We start from the raw sequence: 24968 nt of genomic DNA, 5'->3' as shown, positions 1-24968 counted from the left end.
TACTTCCTTTACTCTCCATCTATCTGTTTAGATTTAATACTCTTAAGTAAAAGTGGCTCTCAACAGTCTACACTGCTGTTAAAGTTACATTATGTAACCTTTATATAATAATTTTTTTTTTTTTTTTACAGTTTAATATGAGACAGATAATCTGTGAACAGATTATCTGTTCCAGCTCCCTGTGCTGTTATTGCTGTGTGAAGAAATGCACCAAGCAAAAAAACAACAACCAAAAAAACAAAACAATCAGACGCAGGGGGAGGGTCTTAGCGTTGTTAATCATCCCTGTGTCTGTGCTGGTCAATGTGGAGAAACTACTTGCCGATACAGGAAAACTGCTTCCCTTCTGTCACTGGTGGCTAACTAGCTTTAGCATCTATACAAGTTCTGCTATCAGAAAGAAGCTGTAGTGTAGCAGGAGCAGTTGGAGGTGGCAATGAGCAGCCGCATGCGAGGGTGATTGACAGCACTAAGACCAGTCTTTTTTATTTCATTTTCTTTCTCCTTTCAAACAAACTTAATAACCCCAGTTTATCTTCATAAATTATCAGTTAAAAACCACTTTAGTTTGATTATTTATAGTTGATGATGATATGCATTGTATGCTTTTAAGGCAAAATATTTTAGCTTTAAATAACGTCTTTCTACAATGAGAACGAATGGAAGCGTTACGGAGAGGTGAAAGGAAACAAGATGACTTCAGGAAAAAAAAGAACTTTATTCTTATCAGTCTGGAATAAATACTTTTGTTATATTTGATTATTTTCATCAGATAGAAAACACAGTAGCTTTAAAATAAAAACAAGATCTAGTTAATCCATTATATTTATCATTTAAACACACTTCAATAAATAGCTTTGCTTCTTTTTCTTTTTTCTTCTTTAATTATACAAAAAAAAAACTGTGAGAACAGCGGAGGGAACAACACTGGATTAAAGGTCAGCAGAGTAGACACGGGTCGACACAAACACCTGCAGAGGCCACGGCGACACACAGACTAAAAACCGTTACACATTTCCAAAAGTTCACCCACGTTGGTCCACAGCACGATGGCAGCTACACACCACGGTCCAGTGAGTCTATTAGAGCACGAGTCTGCACAGAGATGTGTCGTCGTACAGCACATTGAAGAACACAATCAGAGCGAGTCCAGAAGACACGCGGCTAACAGAGAGGCTGCGGCACCCCGATCTCATCCTCACAACACTCAGCCTGATGTGCTTCCCATCTGTCTGTGTGTGTGTGTGTGTGTGTGTGTGTGTGTGTGTGTGTGTGTGTGTGTGTGTGTGTGTGTGTGTGTGTTGTGAGAGAACAGATTTGCATTTTCCAGCACAATAACAAGGTCAATAGCCATCAACATGATCAACATCATCAATATTAGTCTAATTTTTGTGAGGTCTGACATGCAGTGATCAAACCTCACTTAAAGAAGCCCAATAAAGAGAGACAGGTTCACATCTAATCTAACATTTTTGGCAGAGGCCAAGTAGTTTTGTTTTAATTAATAAATGCATTTTTGTCTGTAAATGTCTTCGGCTTAAAACAGCCCCGAGACTGGACTCCCTCACTACCCTAAATGACAAATCTACAGGTTCTTCACTGCATAGTAATACGTTACTTAATCTCGGCACTGCCGTTCACGTGCCCGATCACAAACGTTGGATTTATAATTAAAATGTTGGAGTTGAACCAGATGTGGGGTTCCTCTGGGTTCTTGGGTTATTTTTGTATTCAATTTCTATGGTTAGATTATGCAATATTACAGCATCTCTGTCTGTGCTGATGACATGCAGCTTCATATTTTTGACTCAGTATTTGGCTTCATGAAATTAATGAAATTAAAGAGTTAGAAAATCTAGTTTCATACAGAAATGCATAAGTCAACAATTCTGGAGTTAATAGAGAAAGATTTGAAATGCTAAGGATTATCTAATCTGATCCTTAATTCTGGAATAAACTTCATAAAAAACAAAGACCATGATGCTTATTGTTTACGCATCATTCGTTTATTAATTTATTAAATGTTTCTATTCCTTAATTTTGTAAATGTATTTCTTTAATTGCTTCCGTCTTTTGTGCTGATTGGTGTATAAGTAGAGCTTTAGAGAACACAGATATCTCCTATTTTACCAGCAGAGAGGGATGTGAACGCTGCACATCATTAATGCAAACACAACAATCTCGCTGATAGGAAGCTCACCAGGGTGGGAAAAAAAACCTGACTGACCTCACAGTTTCTGCTGCTTTCATACGGATCGGCAGCGAGGCGCCTCAGGGATCGGGGTGCGTCAGTCAGTTACAGGTGAAACAGAAATATATTCACTCACTGAGGCAGAAAAGCACTGCACTCAGCTGCAGACCAGGGTTTATTTTTTTCCCATCAAAAATACTGCAAAGAGAACATGTGACTGGTAGCCCACTGTCTGTGTGAGAAAACAAAGACTTTGAGTGAATTTATGGTCAAAGTAGCTACAGATGTCTTCGGTCTGCCTTTCATACAGCAGCCACACGAAAAGTTAAGCTAACCAAAGTTTGAAAACTACAGAAAACTACAGATTCACCAACCAGAATTAGCTGATTTTAAAGTGTATTCACCCTGAACTATGGCTGGTCATTCTGAACTGATACAACAGAGCACAACATCGACTGGTCGTTCGGATTAGGAGCTCTCTGCCACTGTGGCACCACAGTCTTGGCACGATTAAAAGGGAAACGCCAGGCGACATCACACCCTGGAACATGTCTGTTGGTAGCTACGCCAGCAACGGATATTGTGTTGCACTATGGCAGATCCAAGCGTCCACTCCTGGTGGAGTGCAATAATTCTGGCTGCTACGGATAAGAGTTGCAGAAATGTACCGGTTTTTACCAAAAGCGGTTAATTCGATGATGGAGACCGGAGATATTTCACATTAGGTTCACATTAGGTTCACCCTGTTGGCTGCACAGCTACCCGTCACCGAGGCGCTTCAGTGCGTCGGTGAGAACATGACGTCCCTCCACTGAACAGCTGTCGTTGGCTGACCAATGTATATCCTTCAGTTGCTCCAAAACCCACGAAATTTGCAATACGACAAAGACATATAGAAATCATTTGGTTATTCTAATAATTTTGCTTTATGTTTTTTTTCTGTTTGATACGAGTTCTGATGTGCCGTGGAGCCAGGGGGTGAAAGAGTCGGATCAGAACATAAAATGCTGGTAAAGTGAGCATAAGCAAGCTGGGACTGCTGGGACCTCAGACTGATAAAACTAATTTAAAAGGTTTTTTTCCACTTATTTCAACCTCTTCCCAAAAACACACCAAGCCTTTGCATTTCTTCTCAGTTTTGTTGTTCCATTGCTCTTTCCCTCACCGTCTCTCCGACCGCCAGCTACACAACGCAGGTCTGACTGGTAGCTACCAAGTCCACAGCATGAACTTCAGCATGACTTCTTTGGGCGTCCATATTGGTGAACTGACACTGAGCTTCCTTCAGCAGATAACAGGCTTGGTTTGGAACGGTCCATGTTCTCAAGAGAATACAGACGATGAGCGGTTTGTAATGCTAATAGCAAAATGCAGCTGTATAATCTGCTTCAGGTAAAAAATAAAAATAACTATTCTTTCACATGAGGTAAAATTAGTATGAGTAGGTTGAAACTTAATGAAAAACAGACCAGAAATCATTGATCTCAATGTTTTTGGATGCCATTCATTTCACGGGCTCTGCTGCTCGGTACCTGTCTCTACTGAAACACTGAGCTCTCTCTCTCTCTCTTACTTGTCACACTTCATTTTGCTTCTCCTGTCTCTAAACTGAAAAATGACTGAAAATGAGCTCTACCTCAACTGGGAATTTTCCAATTACTGTCCCCCCGGCAGTCACACATCTTCCCTCGCCGCCCCCCCCGAGGCGAAGGTGAACCACCATCGTTTTCCACCAGAGGGCGCCTCCAGCACAACATGGAAGGTTAACACTGCAGACGAACAGCTCTGCGTGAGCTCCAGAAGCCTCCCGTCCTCCTGGAAAGCCGCCTCGCCTCGCCGGGTTCAGTGGAGGTCTCCCAAACACTTGTCCGCTTCGCTGGGTCGGAGAGCAAATAAACGCGGCAGCGGCTGCCAGCCGGAAATCACGGCGGACGCGAGCGCAGCTGCACGAGCGCACGACCCCAGGCCTCCAGTGAGTCAGGATGGTATTAATAGACCAGAACCAGCAGGTGCTGTCACTGTGTCTACCGCTCAAAGCCAATTATGAAGCCCTGCAGGTCCACCTGCAGACCAACACAACCCAGCAGAAGTTAATCCGGAGTGAGTTCCATCGCCTTCTCCCTGCTGTCACCTCTGCTCTGCCTCCGTTGTGTGCTTTCTGCTTTAACCCTCCTCGCCGTCTTGGCGCGAATTACAGGAGGCGATGTGTAAAAGCGCACGCGGAGTCAGTGCCGCCCCGCTGGACCGCGCACAAGGTAAAGAGCTCGCGATGTCAAATGGATCCCGTCTCTTAGGTCCGCGGGAGGGTTAAAAAGCTTCCTCCACACACACAGACACACACGTTATCAGGTCAGAGTCATGTGCTGGCTGTGAGTCAGCACATGAGCTCAGTCTCTGCTGAGCTCATGTGGTGACGAGGCCATGGAGAGAGCGCCGGTCATCCTGGGTGTTCGTTTTAGCCCAGGGGTTAAAAACAATCGTCTGCTTTGAAATGTCACCGACTTCATGAGCGACCGTTTGAAACGAACCCAATGTCTTCCCAGAAAATATTTTCAGTTCCACCATTTGAACTTGCACGATAGTAATGTAATCATGTTTTACATGATTACATTTCCCCTAAAGCTACAGTATTTAACCTTTGCAAAATGTTTTTTTTATTTTTATTTTTTGCATATTCATTAAAACTGTCACCATGTCATGTTATGAGACAAATAATCTGTGAAAAAATCTGTGTCCTCCCAGTGCTACTTTTGTGGTCTGTAAAAATGCACCACCTCTGGTCAGAAACAACCAATCAGAGCCGGGAGGAGGGGCTTAGTGCTGTCAATCACCCTCCTGTACGCTGCTCAGTGTGGTAATGGTGGAAAAACAACGTACTGTTACAGAAAAACTCTTTATCCGCCATCACTAGAGGTCATGATAAGCAGCCTTAGCATTGGTGGCAGGCTCTGTTGTGATGAAGCAGATATAGCTTAGCAAAGAGCAAGGGGGAGGGCCTGAGCACTAGAGTGATTGGCAGCGCTGAGACCCTCCTCCTGGCTCTGATTGGTTGTTTCTGGCTCAGTGGTGTTTTTCTGTTGTTAGTACTGGGAGAAGGCAGAGAATGATTTTTTTCACACATCGTCTGTCTCAGATCATAGAGGTAGCTTCAACAAATAAGTAAAAAAAAACATTCCTTTCTAAAAGTTATATACCACAGTTTTATACATGAAGTATGTAACTTTTATAAAAGAACGTCGTTGGATGTTTGTATGTTTGTAAAGGCAGAAAAAAGCCTAATAAAACAATTTTTGTGTACACTTAACATTTTCTGTCTTTAAGAAACTTCAAAAAGGCGCCCATCTGCACCACCTCCGTGCGCTGGAAGGTCAGGTTTGTACCGTTACTGAACTGATGTCGGGGAACGGCACATAATTTATTCCCGCTCCGCACTTTGGACACATCGTCCTCTCACTGTTTTCTTTGCGACTCTCTAGTTTTGGCATGTGACGATCATTTGGTCCACAGAGGCGAGTTAGAGTGAGGTTCAGTTTGGTTCTGAGTCGAGTTTGGTTAAAGCACAACAATATAAGAGTAGAAACGTTACCGCATTAAAAAGACGCAGGCATCTCCACGTGTTGGCTCTGTTTGAGTCACGTCGGCTCACGGGTCCAGAAACACGGAAGGAGGTAACACACCATCCACACACACACACACACACACTGCAGCACACATGGAGGTCTGCAGTTCTGGCTAACCACGAAATGATTCCATGAAGAGGTGGACTGATCCACCAGCAGCCCAGATGATGCCTTCACAGCCTGTTGGTAAATTTCAGTTATTCTCCAAACCTTGTTAGTGATTCTTGATATGTTACATAATGCTTAGGAGAATATACATATATATAGTACCTTGCAAATGTATGCCTTTATGATCAGTACTCTGATACCCCACACTGTAAATGACTCTAAACACACCGCCCACATGATAAAACATGGCTTTGTGGATTGGATGTTTTCTTTTAGTGAGACATCCGATCTGACTGAGCTTCATGCATCTTGCAAAAATAAATAGAGAATAATTTCAGTCTAGATGCCTGAAGCTGGTAGAGACACACCGCTGAAGACTTTAAGATGTAGCCAAAGGTTCAACATTGAACTGAACACCAACACACACTTTGGATCTGAAACCTTGAATGTTTGCGCTTCCACTTCACCCTGTGTTGCTCTGTCTGGTGTAATCCCGACAGAACGCGTCCGAGTGGCTGGAATGTGGCAAAGCAGGAACATGGATACTTTTGCAAGGCACTGTCAACCTGAAAGCTTCGCCTTCATTTCAGTGGAATCCTAACAGGACAGAGAGGGTTAGTTATGTGGCTAAAGGTTAATGTTGATGTCGGTAACTGGGTTTTGTTCTCGGTGTTAAGCATCAACTGCCGGTCCAGCTACCGACAAAAGCAGAAACCGGGGAGCGAATGAGTTGGGCAGTGAAAGTCTTCAGTTCTCACACTGACAGCACAATGAGGACACACAGGTAGATCTGGAGCCGCTCTACATTCATCTGCAACACCCTGACCTGATCACCGCTCCACCTCTGTGAGTGCCCCCTGCTGGCCGGCCCGTCACCACCACAGTAAGGCTTCAGTCTACCACATGGCTTAAAGGGATACTCCGCCACAAAGCATAAACCCCGCCCCACCCCGGGTCCTTCACGAGTTTCTTTTCGTCGGAGTGTTTAGATGCGGGTGTTAGACGCGTCCGTTGCCATGAGTGCTGCTCCGGCGACCCGACGCTGGGTGGGAGGAGTAGTGCAGCTCGGCGGTGGAGAAGCTGTTGGAAGAGGAGGAGGAGGAGGAGGTGAGTCCGCAGGCTTCGCAGGCCAGAGCCAGCTGCCGCAGGGCGTCCAGGGAGTCCATCTTAGCTCCACGCAGCAGGTCGCTCTGACCCTGAAACACAAGAGACGTGACTCAACTCTGGTTTGAGAAAAATGACTCACAAGTCTTTGACTGTTTCACATTTTGTTACATTGCAAATACAAAGTTCAGTATATTTAATGGAAGGAAGTGGAAGATGATGTGATTTTAAGTCAGACTGGAAGGACTGTCCAGTCTGACATAAAAGACTGGACAGAAGACTGAAAACACAATTTTTTATTTGTTTATGTGATTGTGTGTGTGTATTCTGTCAACACGCACACAGGTTTACTTTTTGCCAAAAAGTTCTTTTTTTTTTGTTTTTATTTATTTTTACCCAAAGATGATTTGGACAGAGAAAACACTTTTAACAAAAATGACTTAGGCCATTATTTTAAGAAAAGATCTGATGTAAAACTTTGTTGGAAATTGATTTTTTTTTTTTTTCGAATGTAATGAACACTGAGATGAAAAAGAAGAGAGAAAGATGGAGGGAAAGGAAAGGAAGAATAGAGAGAATGAAAAACACCCTAAAAGTCTGCTGCTAGAATGAGAGAAAAAGGAAAATACAAAACTGAGAAATATTTAGGTGTAAAAAACTGTCATTCATGCATCACTGACGTTAGCTGGGCTGTTTCATTTCATTTCTGGACGACAGATATAGATAATCTAGAAAGAAATGTAATTTTCTATATGAACAATTATGTAACATTTTTCATGTTCTGTGATATATTGGTCATATTGTGTTTTTTTTAACTGAATAATGTCAAATATAGTAAATTTAAGTACTAAAAGCTAAAACATGTTTAGAAGGTAATTTTGCAGTTGCAGCCTGCGTGTGTCCCAACTTATCTATTTCCTTTAATACTTTCCTCTCTGCTTTTCAGTCTGGTTCACTTAATATTTTACTTAAATTTACTTAATTAATGTAGTAATTTGACTCAGGTGGCTCATTCAGATGTAGTTGAAAATATCACTTACAGTATCACTAATTGAAAATGTTTTTGTTATAACCTCTTTAAGGGCATGAAAATAAACTCAATATTTTTAGGCGTTAAAAATGTTAAACTAATTCAATTAAGTCATATGCAGTATTACTTTTTAAGAGTGTTTAACATATCGATTTTTAAGTCTTGTCACAAATTCTGAATAAGACTTAGGTCTGGACTTTGACTGGGACATTCTGTCATGACTATGATCTGAACCATCACATTGTACCTCTGTGTGTCCAGAGAAGCATCCAGACAGGATGATGACCCATGAAGCGGGGTGATATGGACTAAGGTTTTTATTATATTTTATAGTATTAGTGAAATAACATCAAAATTATGATAAAAAAAAACATGCATTATTTCTTTTTTAGGTAACTGCATGGCACAGAATTCGTTGCGCCACAACAATAAATTTTGCTCTCGAAAAAGCTTCTTCAGGAAGCCACATTCTGCATTGTGATTTATGTCACTAACTTTGTATAGACTGTATTTAATCTCTATAAATAAATCTCAAATTCACTGACATTTAGCGACACTCTCTTGGATAAAAAACAGTAGATGAGAAAGTAGAAACATTTTAGTCAGTCCCCCCCCCACATTACTGGAATTTATCGTGACATCAACACATCAAATATCTTATAAAGACTAGAAATGTTTCACCTTCATTGACAAAAGTTACGATAAACGATCCAGGCCTCACAGTCAGGATGGTGCATTCAGGAGAACTCGTCAAGTTCTCTGTCAAACTGTGGTTTAATGTAGGCTGAAAAGTTCAGCTTAGGTCTCGTCTGACCAGGCCATCGTCCTCCACATGTTTAATGATTATGTCTTCAGCAACTACAATCAGATGTGACTTTATTGATCCCGTGCTGCCTCACTCTTTCTGCCACCACTTGGGGGCAGCACACCAGTTGTTTCTTCATCCGGTTTCCCCTCTCTCTCTCTCTCTCTCTCTCTCTCTCTCTCTCTCTCTCTCTCTCTCTCTCTCTCTCTCTCTCTCTCTCTCTCTCTCTCTCTCTCTCTCTCTCTCTCTCTCTCCTCGGCCTCCCTGACTGTGACCTGGATATCTGGATCTGAGCTGAATATTTGGGTGGATTTCTCAGTTCCTAAAAATGCACGTGGCAGAAGGAGCGCTGAGATTAGAGGAGGTTTACTGCAGGCACTCAAAACCAGGATATATCAGTGTGCCTCCAACAGCAGTATTTTCAGCATCCACGTCATCTAAAGGGGAACTTCACAAATTTCATTTCACGCTTATCTGACAGAAATAACCACATGCAGCTCAACGCTGCCACGGGAAGCAAAATAAGGAGCAACTGTCACTTCTTCCCTCGGTTATTTTGATTTCCACCGGCTTCTGAATTTTCAGCCTCTCCATATTTGAGTACATTTGTCATTTGGTGTTTCAGCTGGCAGCAAAGAGGAGCTACATGTAGAGCTTAGGAACAGAATTCATCTGCCGAAAAACAAACGTATTTTTGTTTTTTTTTGCTACAAAAACCACAAACTTTAAATTGGGGATTTTTTTTTTATGACAGACCATCACAGCGTAGTGCAGGGCGTCCAAATGTTTTTGTAAAATGGGACAAAATCCATCAACTCAAGAGCAACTCGGGGCCAAAACATTAAACATTTTAAAAAAGCTAAAATCAGACAAATAAATCAATCACATCACACCAACCTCAACAATAAATGTTCTAACTAAACACATAATATAGTCAATTTTTTCACAGTAATTGCAACATGCGTAGATTTATTAAACCGACTGAAACTGCACAGGTCAACGTCACTCAGTCAGCTACTTTAATGAAAACATTAACATTAAAGAAGAAATGTTGAGGCAACAAGTTAAGGTGAACTAATCGGGTTTCACAGCGTATGAGTGATGACGCACACAGGAACGCGTTGTGTGTTGATCGTGTACTAAGCCGGTGCACCAAGCCCTCCACTCCTCCCAGTTTGTGTGCTGGTACCTTGAGCACGGTGATGTTCCAGGTGAAGCTCTCCACCGCCTTGTTCAGCTTCCGTCCCTTCAGCCCCTCCTTCTCACAGAGCCGGGACAGGTCCTCATGGAGGTCCATTCCTGACAAACACGAACGGGAGATGATGACAAAAATAACACACACGTATAACAGCAGCACGTCTTGATGGGTGCGTTGTCATAGGAGACGGCTCATGTTTCTGACGTTTGCATTGGAAAACAGAGGTGAGCAGTGATCAGTGGCAATGAGTGGGTTTACAAGCGCACGCGGGGATGCTACCGAATAAGTAAGTGCACCCGCGTAGCTTCATATGGTCGCTAATACATTCATGACCCGCTCGTTTCTGTGGGTGCTGCTAACATGCAGAGCTTCATGTCTTCAGACTTTACCTTCCCTGTGCACCTGGTCGATCCTCTCCTGAACACCGTCTGCGTTCTCAATCAGCTGCTTCTGGGCGGAGATCATCTGAACAGGAGAGCAGAGAGCGAGGCTGAGCTCACAGAACATTCAGTTTGGTGTCGATTCAGAGGTCCCGCTTCATCGATCTGCAAGAATGTGAAGTCTATTCTGTTTCCCTGACAAACAAGTTATTATTTTTTTACATTTTTATCCTTTATGCTCATGCGTTACTTTCTCTTTCATTCCGAGTCCCATTGTTGATTAGGAGTGCCATAAATGGTGCTATGAAAATAAACTTGTCTTGCCTCTTAACTGAGTTTTGTGGATGGAAATAAAAAGACTAAGTTCTGGCATACACACACACACACACACACACACACACACACACACACACACACACACACACACAAAGGAGACAGTAATCCAGTACATTCAGGACGGGTGAAGAGTTGTTTTCTAAGCGTGCAGGTGACACCAGCTGTTGCTTCCTGACACTGACCTGCTGGCTTCACATCTATCACGTCCACACACACACACACACACACACACCCCCACACGCACACACACACACACAGCTAACTGAGCAGCTACAGCAGGCCGCCCAGGAAGGGAAGCTCTGTGTGTTCTGAGGTGTGTGTAGGTGTGAATAACTGACAACAGGTGGGAGAGACTCAGCTGCAGCAGGAGATGGAGGAAGTAGGAAGAGGTGCAGCTGGCAGTCCCACTGTGTGTGTGTGTGTGTGCGTGAGTGTGTGAGAGGAAGTATGTGGGTGATTGTTACATGCATGACACTGCAGTGTCATTCTGCACATTTAATGCCTGAAGAAAATGTTTCCCACCCTGACCCCATTAAATCGACCAGTAACAAAAATTAAGATAAAATCAAGAAATCTAAAGAATTGTAGCACGTGTGTGTGTTTGTGTGTGTGTGTGCGTGTGTGTGTGTGTGTGCGCGTGAAAGGCTGAAGTTTTTTTCTAAAAGGCATGATAAAAATGTGTTTCTCTCAGCTTTTGGTTCCAGCAAAGTTTCATTCGAAACAAATCCAGGGCTGTCATTAGCTAAAGTGACTGGTAGTCAGACTGCTGGAGCTTGAGAAAACAAGCACATCATTAGGTGGATGGCGGACCCCAGAGTAAAGTCAAATTAGGAGCTTTAGTGGCTTAAATGGAATAAATTGCAGCCTGTGGAACTGATTACTTGTTTCCATTTCTCTGTAGGTCCATTTTAGGCAAACCTCGAAAACTATTCTGACAAAAGTGGGGAAAGGCCGATGTGATGTGATTTGAAAGTCTCTTTTACTCCTACAGAGATCAACAGTTTTAAGAAGAATTAAAAGCCCCATGAAGGGCCAGTTTTAATTTTTTGCCGTGAGATGTTATGAGGTTTTAGGCTTGGTTTACATGCCAGCTGGAAACAGCCCAGCTCTGTCTCCCACGAACAAAGTGCTGATGTAACACATGTTTACCTTCTGAATGGTAAACATCACTAAAATTATTTGATGATTTTAGTGATGCCACTTAACAAGATGTAATGTCTGTTATTGGTTTTCACAACTGTTGACTGTATGATGTGTTTATAATGTTGTTGTTTTTGATGTTTTCCCGTTTCGTCTCGAAGGCGGAGCCAGGGCCACCAAGGCATTTTGCACACCTGAATGGTTGCCACGGAGATTAAAGGATTTCTCAAACATGAATGAAAGAATCAAAGTAACTCTCCAGGTATGTTTTGATGAGAGAATAACCTTATAACATGCTAAAAAAAAAGCTCAAAAGAGTCGATTTTAGATGATACTGCCCCTTTAAGGTTTAGGTTTGAGGTCTTTCTGGGTAACGGACAGATTCCTCAAGGTGACTCAACCTGTAAAAAGCTGGATTTAGCCATGTATATTAATAATCTGATGGATAATCTGTGTGAAAAGTTCTGTCCATCAGAGGAGATAAAAAAAATCTTTGCAAAGCGGCTTTCGACCTGCATTAGTGACGGCATTTCTACGTAAGAACCTTCATCCTTACTGAGAAACTGGAATCATAACAGTTTAAAACAAACACAAGTTGGAATTGTCTCTTTTTTACTATTATTACCCATCAAGAACGGTACAATGTTTTTCTTCACCAGGCTCCTAAAAGTCACGGTACGACACAACACAGAACACGACTCTGGCTGTAAAACAGTGAACAGTCAAGGATATTTAAATGGTCGATTGTGGCGGCTTTGCTGTGTGACCTCAAAGTCGCCAATAATTCAGTCAACAACTGCCAAAAATCTGTTTCCCTTTTTCTCATGTAAATGTCTGTGTCACTGGTTTTATTGCAGTTGAATGACAGGGCTCCACATACGTCTACAGAGGCCATTTTAGTTCATTCCACTCAAAACCCTGACAGCCCTGACGAGAGCTTTGTGTCCTCAGACTGATCAGAAGCACCGTCTTCAAATTCTCCCTGGCAGCTGACAGAATTAAACGCAGGATCTGGGTTGTTCTGGATGCGTTCTGACGTACTGACCGTGTCGTAGGCAGAGAGAAGCTTCCGAGTCGCCTCAGACAGGCTGACCTGAGGCTCCAGACAGGGGTAGCCCTCCCTCAGCACCATGGCGGCTCCCATGGCCCCCTCGGGGCTCTGGAGCCTCGTAGCCAGGCTCTGGATGCACTGCTTCAGTTTGGCCACAGTGGGGAGCCCACACTGGTCCTTGAAACCGGCGGTGGAGCACTGGGGGAAGAAGAGTGGGACACAGCTGGATCAGGTGTGCTTCTCCTCCAACAGAACTACGCTGAGTGACAACAAGAAAACAGCTTGACACACACACACACACGCACACACACACACACTTCATACAACAAACATCTGCTGCTTCACTTGCAAATCAAATCAGTATCACTTGACATGTGGATTTATCAGAACAATTTGACATCAAGCTGGGACAGAAAATCATCACATTTTAGCCTGTAAAAAAAACTTTAAAAGTTTTTTTGATCTAATTTTTAGAGCAAATGTCTTGAAATAAGACAAAAGCAACATAATAAGCACAGAAGTTATTGAAATAAATGATAAAGAAACAATTTTCAGGGAACATAATGGTAATGGCATAATAATGCAAGAGCACATTCTCAAAGATCAACAAACTTTAAATTCTAATGAACATTTAATACTGGAACAGAAAGACATTTTAAATATCCAAAATTTAAAAAAAAGTAAGCAACAAATAAAATTAAGTCTCTCTAAGCAAAATTGTCCTTCAAAAAATGACTATTTTATGCCAAAGCACCAAACTGAAGACTTTTTTCATAAGGTTTTTGGTAGAAAGACAGAGAAAAAGGAAAAAATTATAAATCATACAAATGGAGATTATTGTGCTAGTTTGAATTTATCATGTAATTAATTGATTTATTGCTGACTGTGACAGGCCTTCTTGTAACAAGACATTTTTCCCATGTTACAGGTGAAAAAAATCTGCCAGGGAACTAATCCTTTTTCATCAATATTGAGGATTTATTGACTTAAAATAAGATGCTAAGATGCTACATCTTGCTGAAATGCTACTTATATTTTGGTTTTGACTTATTTCAAGTGTACTCATATATTTGCATTAAAAACTAGAGCAAAAATTCTTGGGAACATGTTGTGTTTTTGTAGTGTGCACATTTTTAATTTGAAGTAGGTAAAGCAGAAGTGGGAAGCGAGTTCTCTGTAACATTCTGGGTCAGCTCCTAATGAGCCAAGTGACTTCAGGCCTCAAACAGAAAAACGCTGCCACTCTGACTGAACGGTTTTGTCAACAGAAAAAGCTCCAACACGGCGGCTAATTATCACAGCCCACCTTCACTGAAGGGTGTGTGTGCGTGTGTGTGCGTGTGTGTGTGTGTGCGCGCAACAGCAAGACAAGTGTGATGGATGTTAAGTGACCCTGGCAGAGGAGCACACAGCCTTAGCAGCTTTAAGCTTTAAGTGAGACAGAGCAAAAGGAAAGGACAATAAAGCAGAAGAGCGCTAATAAAAGCTGCTAGCTAAAGAGTGAACAGTGTTTCTGCTCAGGACCTGGTGTGCGGACATGTGTAAGTAGGAAGCCTTTGCAGTTGAAGATTACTTGTATTTGTTTTTCTTTTCACATAAGAACCATTTTTTACCCTTTAGCCGTTGCTAATTTTGTTTATTTCATATTTGTTAGTCCTGCTACTGACAGACAAAATGTTAAAGGGGCAGTGTGATGTGTCTTCCAGGCACATGATGTCATCTTATTGCACAATCAAAAAACTATGGTACCTTCCATTGTTACTAAAATGCTGTATAAATATGATATGACTTGAAAGAAATTTGATTTTGTAATTTAAAGTGTTGAAATTTTGCCTCTGTCCCTTTAAAATTCCTCTTTCTGAAACTCCACCTTCAGGAAGTCATCACAACATGGCTCCTCTATTAACCCTTTAACAACATTTTTACCAGCATTTCACTAAAAAGTAGCTTGTATAATGAGCTCGGCAGATGCTCCACCAGGTGTTTGCTAATTGCTGCTGGCTAGTCTGAAGGGGCTGAGTGGGGGGGAGTTGTAGAGGAGAGCTGCTCTTGGAAACTGCAGCTCTAAGGAGGAGAAGTATAATGTTTTCATGCCTTTGTCTGAATTCACTTGTATGCAGTGCCAATGATTAGTGGAGAGCTGGGTTTTTTTTAACATAACCACCTAACGTTTGCGTTACTATTACATAAGGGAAGCATAAACTTTATGAAAAGTAGAAATAATTCATGGCAGTTCACATGGCCAGATAAACAAGCGCCCTGCATTCTGTGCCGTCTCTTTAAAGTAGCTCTGCAAAAGTGAGCCAGTACAGACTGTGTGAGCCAAAAGCCATGTTGGCCAGTATGAGGATCTGGATCAGTCTCAGCTCTGGGATCTTCACCAGGATCTCAGAGATTCTGGCTTGTTTTCAGAATTAACCTGACCTTCTAGATTTGCAATATTTTGGAGTCAAACAGTTGTTGGCTACCTGAGCTGGAAAGCATTAAGGTCAGGCTCTGTCCTGGACTGATAAGCAGGAAAATATTTCTTTATGGCCTTGGTTCTATGAAGCAGTCTGTGATGCAGATGCTGGAGAGGACATGCAGTATTCATGGTTTTCCAGCACATGTACAGGGTTTACTGTTGGGCCTCCAGCTATGTGAAGGTCTAAACTACAAGGAGCAAGGAGGCTGGGATAAGAACTATCATTCCCACAAACTATCAGTTTAAGCAGGAATAGGACATTCACTGCATGAATATGTAATATTATGCTCACAATGACGAGCCGATGAAGGAGCTTTTGTCTCTTCTAGACTTTGGGGACCTTCCTATGAAACCTCCTCTACTATTTCCCCAGTGAAAGGAGGACATCTGTACTCCGCATGTAGTCAAGTCAAGTGAACTTTATTATCCACATATGGATAAGCTTTGATCCTGCTTTACTCATAATTCTTCAACAGGAATCGTCTTGTGATCGGAAGGTCGTAGGTTCGATTCCAGGGTCCTGATGTGCTCTGGGCAAGGCACATTGCCTACCAATCTGTGTGTAAATGTGTGTGCCTTTGTGAGTGCGAATCTAGGAATGTGATATTATGATATTCCTCTTATTCTCAGCTGTATGAGAATGAAGAATACATTTTGGTATTTGTCTATTCCTACTGTTTTACTTTTAGTCATTTACTCATCATTCTTTCATCTTTTACTAAGTCGTTTAGTTGAGTGTTACTAGATTAGTGAGATTGGTGATTAAAATAATAAACTTGAAGGTTGAATTCCTTCTCTTTTTAAACTCCTGTATATTGGAGAGAAGTCGTTTGTCTTTATTCCACACATGTGTAACATCTTCAGCTCTGGATTTATGCCTTGATCCATTGTTATTTTAATACCAAGGCCTCCTTATCAGGGAGGCATTTAAGGACAATAAATGAGACTGAAATATTTGACTGTTATTATTTTCCTAATAATCAGGTGGTGCTCCAACTTGGTAACTTTGATCCAAGTTAATAGTTTTGTTCATAATTACAAGTATTGCTAGGTATTTATAGCCAAACCAGACCGGTTATTGCACATGAAAACCAAACAAGCACAATAAGAACCCATGTAGTTATTCTTTTCACATTGCCCACCAGTTCATGTTAGTATTCAGCGATAGAACTGGTGGGTGCTGCACGACCAGCCTTCACTTCTCCTGGTATTTATAGAAGCTTTATTGTCCTCCTCCACTCTTCTCACCGACTATTGCTTTTTTGTCACGCCTCCTCCGCCTCCTCCTCCTCTGTGATTCGGCCCACAAACACGTCTCAGGTAGAGGCTGACTGCAGCTCCTGCACCTCAGTCACACACTCACAGATCCTTTTAACACACGGAGAGTTCACCGGCATATAAAGTCTAGCTGGGTTGTTGGGTACAGGGCTGAGTGGAAGTGTGTTTGTGTTTGCAGACAGTACAAATAAAGTTGTCTTAATAATATAGAATTCCCACAATGCATCTCTTTCTTTATTACTTCACACACTTCCTGCTTTTCTCTTGTTCACTTCAGCGGTCACATTTGCATTTGAACCGGGCCGGAGTTCACTTTAACCGGACCCAGACCTTTGTTTTTACGCAGACCAGAGTTCGATTACATATTCGCAGCTTCACAAAGAAACCGGACTTTCTAGACAAACGGACTGGAGTTGGACTAAAACGGACTGAACAGGGTTGGTGTGAATCCAAGCCTTAAGGAGGAAGACATCAGTCACACCTGAGGCTAAAAGAGAGAGTGATCCTGCTCTCTGACAGCAGTGTAATGGAAACCCCGCCCACTCCCCGTCTCACCTGAGCGTCCTCCCGCAGGTCCGTGGCCTCCTTGAGGGGTCCGCCGGCTTGTTTGAAGACCTCGTCCAGAGCTTTGATGCCGGTGTGCCGCAGAGAGACGTACTCCCTCCCTCGCCGGCCCACCCTGCGCACCAACAGGCCGCGGCGCTGGGCCTTCCCTCCGCCTCGCCGGTTGGTGATGGCCACGTGAACAAAAAGGCTGGTGTGTGGTAAGGGGTCTCCCGCCAGGCCCAGCAGGGGCACATTACGGTAGCCCGGCTGAAGGCACTCGAAGGCCACGCTGTATTGGCCGATGAAATCGTCTCCGATGTAGTCGTCATCCAGCACCACAAAGCGCAGCAAGGCCAGCTCAGGCATGTTGACCTGAAACAGGACATGGAGCGAGGCATTACACCAACACACACACACACACACACACACACGCACGCACGCACACGCACACACACACACACACACAAAGTCATTTTTGTGGACTAAGTGCCACCAGAAGGAGCATGGAGAACCGTAATTTACCATCAGCTGAGGTAAATGTGGAGAAAATAATCAATCCAATCATCCGTTCAAAAGGCTAATAAATAGATCCATAAACTCAGAATATTGTACCTCTAATGTCAGTTTGTTTTAATTTGATCAACATACAATATAGCTCTCCCATAAATTTGTATTCTTTCAGTTAATGAAAATGTTTTCTCAATTTCAGGAATATGAGGAAACGATCTGCGCATTGCTGTGAGAATGTGGCAGATTGAGGGATCTTAAAGGTGTAGCCGTCATACAATTCAGGAAGTAGACGGTTACTGTGTCCCAGAGAGAGAGGGGCGTGTTTTGGTGCAAAATGTTGGGATCAACCAGAGCATAAAAGCTAATGACCTCATGAAGAAGCTAGTTGAAGCTAGTAAGCATCATGATCCACAGTGAAATGAATCCCTCCACCAACATGGGTTTAGAATCCACTCAGCGAGAAAGACGGTATTAATCCGAAAGGGACATAGAAGGACAGGCAATTTGCAAATGGCCTGAAGGACAAAGACCTTAAAACATGTTGTGTGGTCTGAATTAACTGAAAACGTTTCTCTCATTCTTCTTGCATTTAGGAAAAAGAACTGAGTTTTGTTCATCTAACTGACCCAAAAGAAGGTTACTCTGATTTTAAACAAGACAGGAAGAAAAATTGGTTCTGCATCTTTTGGATACAGTGTATGTACATATCTGATTTCAAATGGCATGTTTTTGAGGGGACGGGTGGGGGTGAATGTTTGGGTGTAGTCGGGGTTGTACCAACTGGTTGACTTTAAACTTGGTGATTCTTTGCTCTGCCATGACATTTTACAAGTAACATCAACCAGCCGCAGTGACTTGACGAAACGGATTCTTCCAAGAAGATGAAAGATGAGGAACAAGGTGATACAATTCAAGGTAGCTTGAATTGTATAAAAATATAGACTGATTTAACAAAGCAAAACTGCAAACTCTGGGAAAGGCTACGGGACTAATGTTCGGCATGATGTCAGGCCCTTTTTCAACCGTCCAACTGATTTTCAACATCAGCGTCAAACTGGATATCAAATCTCCTAACCTGGCTTTTGGCTCTTATAAGAACAGTTTGACAACATCTGGAAGCGTAGCTCTAGCTGCATTCTAAGCATCTGCTGTCAACAACATGTCAGTTCATAAGTCAGTCAGGGAGCAGCTGCCAGGAGTTAACGGAGCAGCCTAATGCGCACTGAGGGAGAGCCGCATGGAGCAGCAGGTGGGTGTATTAAATATAACTGTAATCAAAAGTGACCCGTTTATAATGAGTGTAGCTTAAAGTGTTCCAACATGCAAATCTGGTCAACGTATCAGCTGGAGCTCAGAGACAAAAGGTCAGACTCTTTATGTTTCTTCTCTTTCTTCCTGACTGAACCAACAGTTGAAAACACGTTTGGAAAAATAGAAAAAAGAAACAAAGTGATTTTATTTAACATATTTAGAGGGGGAAAAAACTATATTAACCAATGATTTCCTACTAAGGAACCCATGTGTATGCGTTTGTCTAATCGTGCGTGTAATATCCAGAGCAGAGTTCACGAGCCCCAGCAGCTCCAGTCTTCCACTTTGACTCACATGGCTCTAAACTTGTGAATTCAACCGAAGCCAACTCATAAAAGCTGTTGTAAACAAGCTGCTGGCAGAGAACGCAGCACTGAACCATTATGGCTTACCGAGATCTAAACAAAGTTCAAAGCTGCACATTACAACAATCTTTACAAAAGCATAAGGCTGGTGACTGACTTTTCAGAGTCAATAAACAGGGAGATGGCGTTTAATTTAAGGTGATTAGAGAGAAATATACCAGTACAATTCATCCATCTGTTTTCTATAGCAGCTTTGTCCTGTTCACAACATCACAAGTCTGATACAGTCCAAGTCCATTTAATTATAATCTGATTCGACTCGACACAGATTGTTTGTAAAATGTTGCCCAAACAATGAAGTGAACGGGTTGCTTTGTTGGCTGGGGGAACTTCACAAAAATCTGGAGCGGCACACTTAGAGTTCCAGCTCAAACTGTACGACTACAGTTCAATAATTCATGTTCTCTGTACGATCCGACGCTCACATGTGAACTGACTGTTGTGACGTGTTGTAGCCTGGAACCCAGGAACTACAAAGAAGAAGAAGAAGAAGAACCAGGAACCAGGAAGTTCTTCTTCAGCTATTGGCAGACACATTAGCTGACTTTCCATTGACACGCAGTCAATGGAAAATGTGCAATTTGACATTTTGAAAATGAATTAGTTTAATAAAAACGGCAAAAATTCTAAAAGGTTTTGTTGCTAAGATTGGTTTATTTCACAAAACTGCAATGGAAACACTTTTTTTTGTATCACAAGAGTCACATGATGAAGAACAACCATCGGCGAAAACCACAAAAAAGACGACAGGAAGTAGTCAGAGAAGCCATGGAATGTATTAATAATTACTTATTACGTGAACAAACTTATTCACCTATGATTTTAATTGTGTTTCCTATTTATTGGAAATTGTGTTTTTTTACATTAGCAGATTATACAGTTTAGCTCACATTTGGAATGGAAATGCAGCTCTTGTCAAACCTTGCCAGTCTGTGTGGAGAAACATCAACTTTAACTCATTAAAGTTAACTGTATAACTTCACTGCAGGGGTTTTGTGTTTGCAAACATACTGATGAAAAACACATTTTGTTTTATTTGGGTTTTAAGATGCGTGAAGTTCATAAACTACAACACTGAAATTTGTATATTTTGAATTAGTATTTACTTACATATTTGATATATTGCTTGCTGTCCTTAATTATAGAATGTCAGACATATACTTTCTTGAGTAACATTCCAGTGAGTGACCTGTGAGCATTAGGTAAGCAGACGCACTGGAGCAGCGGAGCTGATGCACTCTGAGGTTCAGCTGCAGTTCGACCCATTTCTTCAGGCCGAGTTGTCGATCTGCAGTAACAGATTTGATCTTCTGATGCTTCAAGGAAAAGCAGGACGTCTGTGCATCTGATGTGCAAACTGTGTCCACGTGATGGAACATCATCTAGGGTGCATGAGCACAGCTTCACACATTTAACAACAGACCCATGTTGTCTCAGATCACGTTCAAGAAGTTTTATTTCAAAAGTTGTTTTTTTCAGGAAATACATCTTATTTATAAAAACATGTCTCTGTGTTCCTTGGCCTTTATGATTCTAATATTCTCTAGAAATCTTCTGAGTTGTTAGTATTTGCACTGCAATGATCCTGAGAATGCATTACACTCAAACGGGCTGTATACTTGACATCTGAGCGTGACTTTTCAATTTGGATGTTATTTATAGCTTTGAGAAAACTGAAACATTCTTTTCTGTCTAACCATATTTTAAGTTGTGTTGCTTTACAATTTCAAACCACTGTCGGGTTGTTTTGGGGTCACCAAAGGTTGAAGCAGAGACCAGCTCCACCAGGGTTGCGTTTTGTTTTCACCTGTGCTGCTTCTTAACGAGCCGCAGATGAATTCAAAACGTCTGAATAGTCCCATTCATCGACGTAATTATGAGAGATGATTACAGAGACGGGTTTTTTTAATCCGGCTCCTCTCTCTTCATTCTGCCTGAGAGTTCCTGCAGGATCATTTCTTGTTCCGATCCAAGGTGAAACAGAACTGGAAGGATTTTAGATGAACAGTGTTCGCAGAAACGTTTGACCAGACGTGAGGAGGGGTGGGGCTCAAACAGGAAGTACCCACGTGATACAGATTAGTATTTGTTCAGTAGTGGGTATTGTTGTGACCTCTGACATTTGCATATTTCACACTGTACTTTAAATATCGCAGGTAAGTATTTTATACATATAATAAATTACAGCTCTTATACTTCAAGCTTCTGAAGAGGACAGAGATATGCCTGACAGATGATGATGATTATAAAAGCTTTGATGACAGTAACCGTAGGAGATCAGAGGGTTACTGTACTTATAATTTCCTTCAGTCTGATACACATATTTCATTCTAATGAAAGTGTTATAAGGCCACACTTTATTTTAGCAATAAAAAAATTATTTGTTGGAATAATTTTAAAAAATTAAATAAAATAGACAGATTTTTTGCAGTGTGGTTTGAACAGTCACTCTGCTCAGAAAAAGAACATTACTAGAGATAAATATATAGTTATTGGGAATTATCATGAAGCACCAGAAAAATAAATCTAAAACTAAAGAAAACATCTAAAAAATTGTTTTTGAAATATTAAGAAATTAGCTTACATCGCATTTGGACAAGCTAAAGAGAAACTCTAACTAAATCTGCAGTATGAAACTTTCATGAAAAATATTTATATTATTACATTATCATGTCCTGACAGACAATATAATGTAATATGAGACAGATAATCTGTGAAAATAATCTGTTTTTGGGAAGCACAGGGGGAAGACAGGGAAGCTCAGTTTATTCATAGATTATCTGACTCATAGCACACTGCTACAACATAGTGTAATATATATTTTATAAAAGTTGCTTCTGGTTCCTAGACCAACCAAATTGACCGAACCAATGTGTTACAGAAGCCAGCTAATCAGTCATGTGTCACCAATCAGATAAAAAAAATAAATCAACAGTTTGAGGTTTCAGGGCTGTATGTTAGCTTTTGTTAGCTTAATGAATTTGTAGAACAGAGCAGAGAGTTCTAGCACAGCAAAAATGTAAATTACGTTTTCTCCCAACCAAATGCAGTGCAGTTCGTCTCTTAAACAATAAATATAAGGCACAATGAACGAGCACATGAACAAATATTTGGTTTCCTGGATCTCCCTCTGCCAGATCAAACCATCAATAATCACACGATCTCCCTCTCCATCTTCATCCTCCGTACAACCTGTCCACCCTCCTACACTCTCACTGCTCAACCTGCTCCAGCCTCCATGTTTTATTCACTCAACCTGCTCCTGCCCTCCCGGAGCCCCTCTCAGCGGACATCCTAACGTCAGTAACACTAATCTCACTCTGTAAAGCCTTCAGATTCATATTTCCTCAGATCTCATCTGTTCCTCTCTACCACTACTAGATACCAAGACCTCCACTTTATTCACTAACATAAACCTTTTAAAACTTTTCCTTGGTCTCCTGAGAAAAATCATGCATGTGGGTCAGAAGCTTCTCTAAAACCAGGACACAGAGTGACTTGTTGCAGGTGTGTTCATATATAATGGATGTGAAATGCATGGATATGCACCATGTGTTGTGTTTTCTACTGAACACATAAGGTCCTCAGAGTTTTGCAACTTAAATTATTATCAACTTTAATTTGAAACATAAAGCAGGTGTGCAACGTTTATTACATTCCACAGCTGCAGGTAATGCTAATTTGGTCGACAAAATATGAAATGAGTGGTTGATTAGTCGGTGATTACAATCCGCCGCAGCATTCTGCAGCAGCGCCTTCTGTTCTGAATTTATTAAGATGCCTACATTACCCCGACCTCTCACAAATTAAAATGAATCTGCAAATGTATAATTGCCGAGTTAAGTCAGACGAGGTCATCCTCACTAAACACAAATGATCTGTCTCACGTTACACTGGCACGGCATGGTGACAGTTTAAACAAATACTTACACAAACATTTTTTTTTTTTATAAATGTTACATAATGCGGCTTTAATGATAAGCATAAATATTCAAGCAGAATTAACAATAAGTATTTGGCACACTGTGGCGACCTCTGAGAAAGTTCACTGTTTCCACGGGTCCTTCCCGACGCCGTCTGCAGGCTTCACAGGTTTGGAGAAAGCAACTCTCCCTCTGTGCGGACCCCTCCAGACGTTTGTTTTCAGATCTCATCTTGCTTCAGATGTCATTCACACTTTGGGTAAATATGAGGTTTTACGCAGCTTTCGGTTTTTAAAACTGACTGTGGAGAACTGAAATAAATCTAATATGATTTCGCTTGTCAGCAGACGTTTCTAAAACCGTGAAAGCAGCCAGTTTGTTTCACTCTGCTTGCCGCGTCCTTCTCATGCTACATCAGTTTAGATGAAGCAATGCCGACTTCCAAATTAGGGACCGAGTGAGAAGAAAAGACGTGGAGCTCCTGGCTCTACGGACGCAGGATGTTTTCCTCTTTTCTATAACGTTTTATGAAGAACACCTCAGCCTAGCTGCCCGACTACAAAGGTCTGATTTAGTTTATCTCGCTGTCTCTCATCATGATGTTTTGAAATGACTTATTATGCTGGTTTTCCTACAAACATATAATCTGCAGTACAGGGAGTGTAACAAACAAGTACAGTCATAGTAAAAGCAAACTGCACCCTCCTTCTGTCCCTCTTTTGACAGTATAATATAATACAGATAATCAGCAAAAAAAGACTAGTCAGCATGGTAACCAATAAATGGATAAACAGTTTTCCTAGACCAGTAAATTGTCTCTACGCCATTAAAACATTTAACATTGTCTTCATGAGGTTGATTGACAGCACTAAGCCCCTCCTCCTGGCTCTGATTGGTTGTTTTTAACTGACTGGTGTATTTTTGCAGATGGCAAATAGTTTCTCAAGGAGGTGGAGGAGCTTGATTTTTTTTTACACAGATTATGTCTCATTTTACAGAGCCAATTCAAATTCAAAACTACTTTATTGACCCCAGAAGGAAATTGAATAATGGATTAGATAATTGTCATGATATGCTGACAGTTTTAACAAATATGTAATAAACAGTGGTGTTCATTGGGGGTAGCCAGTGGTGCTGTAGCCCTCACGCCCCTTTAAAGACCCCTGCTCCCTTTAATAAATCATATTAAGTTCATAGAATCCAGTCATCTTTTTCAATCAAGACAAAAATATAAAATTTCATAAAAACATAAATGAGTAAATACATAAATCAAAATATTCAAAATATACATGTCGACATTGTCCACTAATTTCAACAAACTGAGGCGGTGGCTCAATGGGCAACTGTACTTCTATCCTCCACCTGTAGGGGGCGGTAATATACCGTAACCAAGACGATAACACAATGAGGAGTCAAGTTTTCTTAGGTTCCCAACTTTCACATTCTCTAAAAGCAGAAAGTGCAACACAACACATACATACCTCTAAGACACACACGCACACACACACACACACACACACACACCACCTCCATGAGTGCCGACAGCTGAGGCAGCGGTTTCCTTTCAAAGCCCTGGATCTGAGTTCATCCTCAGCTTGTGTCTGAGTT

The 24968-nt window shown here is 41.6% G+C and overlaps 1 protein-coding gene across 1 annotated transcript in view; it reads right to left on the bottom strand.

Moving 5' to 3' along the window:
- Positions 1-698: 698 nt before the first annotated feature.
- Positions 699-24968, bottom strand: part of plcl1 (phospholipase C like 1) — a 114397-nt gene continuing 90127 nt past the window's right edge. The window contains exons 9-13 of the mRNA XM_014989747.2: positions 17261-17623; positions 12958-13161; positions 10446-10521; positions 10048-10157; positions 699-7115 (exon numbers count right to left, since the gene is read on the bottom strand). Coding sequence (XP_014845233.2) covers positions 6918-7115; positions 10048-10157; positions 10446-10521; positions 12958-13161; positions 17261-17623 — 951 coding nt within the window. The 3' untranslated portion in view covers positions 699-6917. The remainder of the gene's footprint in view (positions 7116-10047; positions 10158-10445; positions 10522-12957; positions 13162-17260; positions 17624-24968) is intronic.

Source organism: Poecilia mexicana, unplaced genomic scaffold, assembly GCF_051168715.1.
Source record: "Poecilia mexicana isolate PSO_F unplaced genomic scaffold, ASM5116871v1 scaffold_2, whole genome shotgun sequence".
NCBI lineage: Eukaryota > Metazoa > Chordata > Actinopteri > Cyprinodontiformes > Poeciliidae > Poecilia > Poecilia mexicana.
Note: the sequence above shows the minus strand (reverse complement) of the source record. Positions and strands in the feature narration are given on the sequence as shown.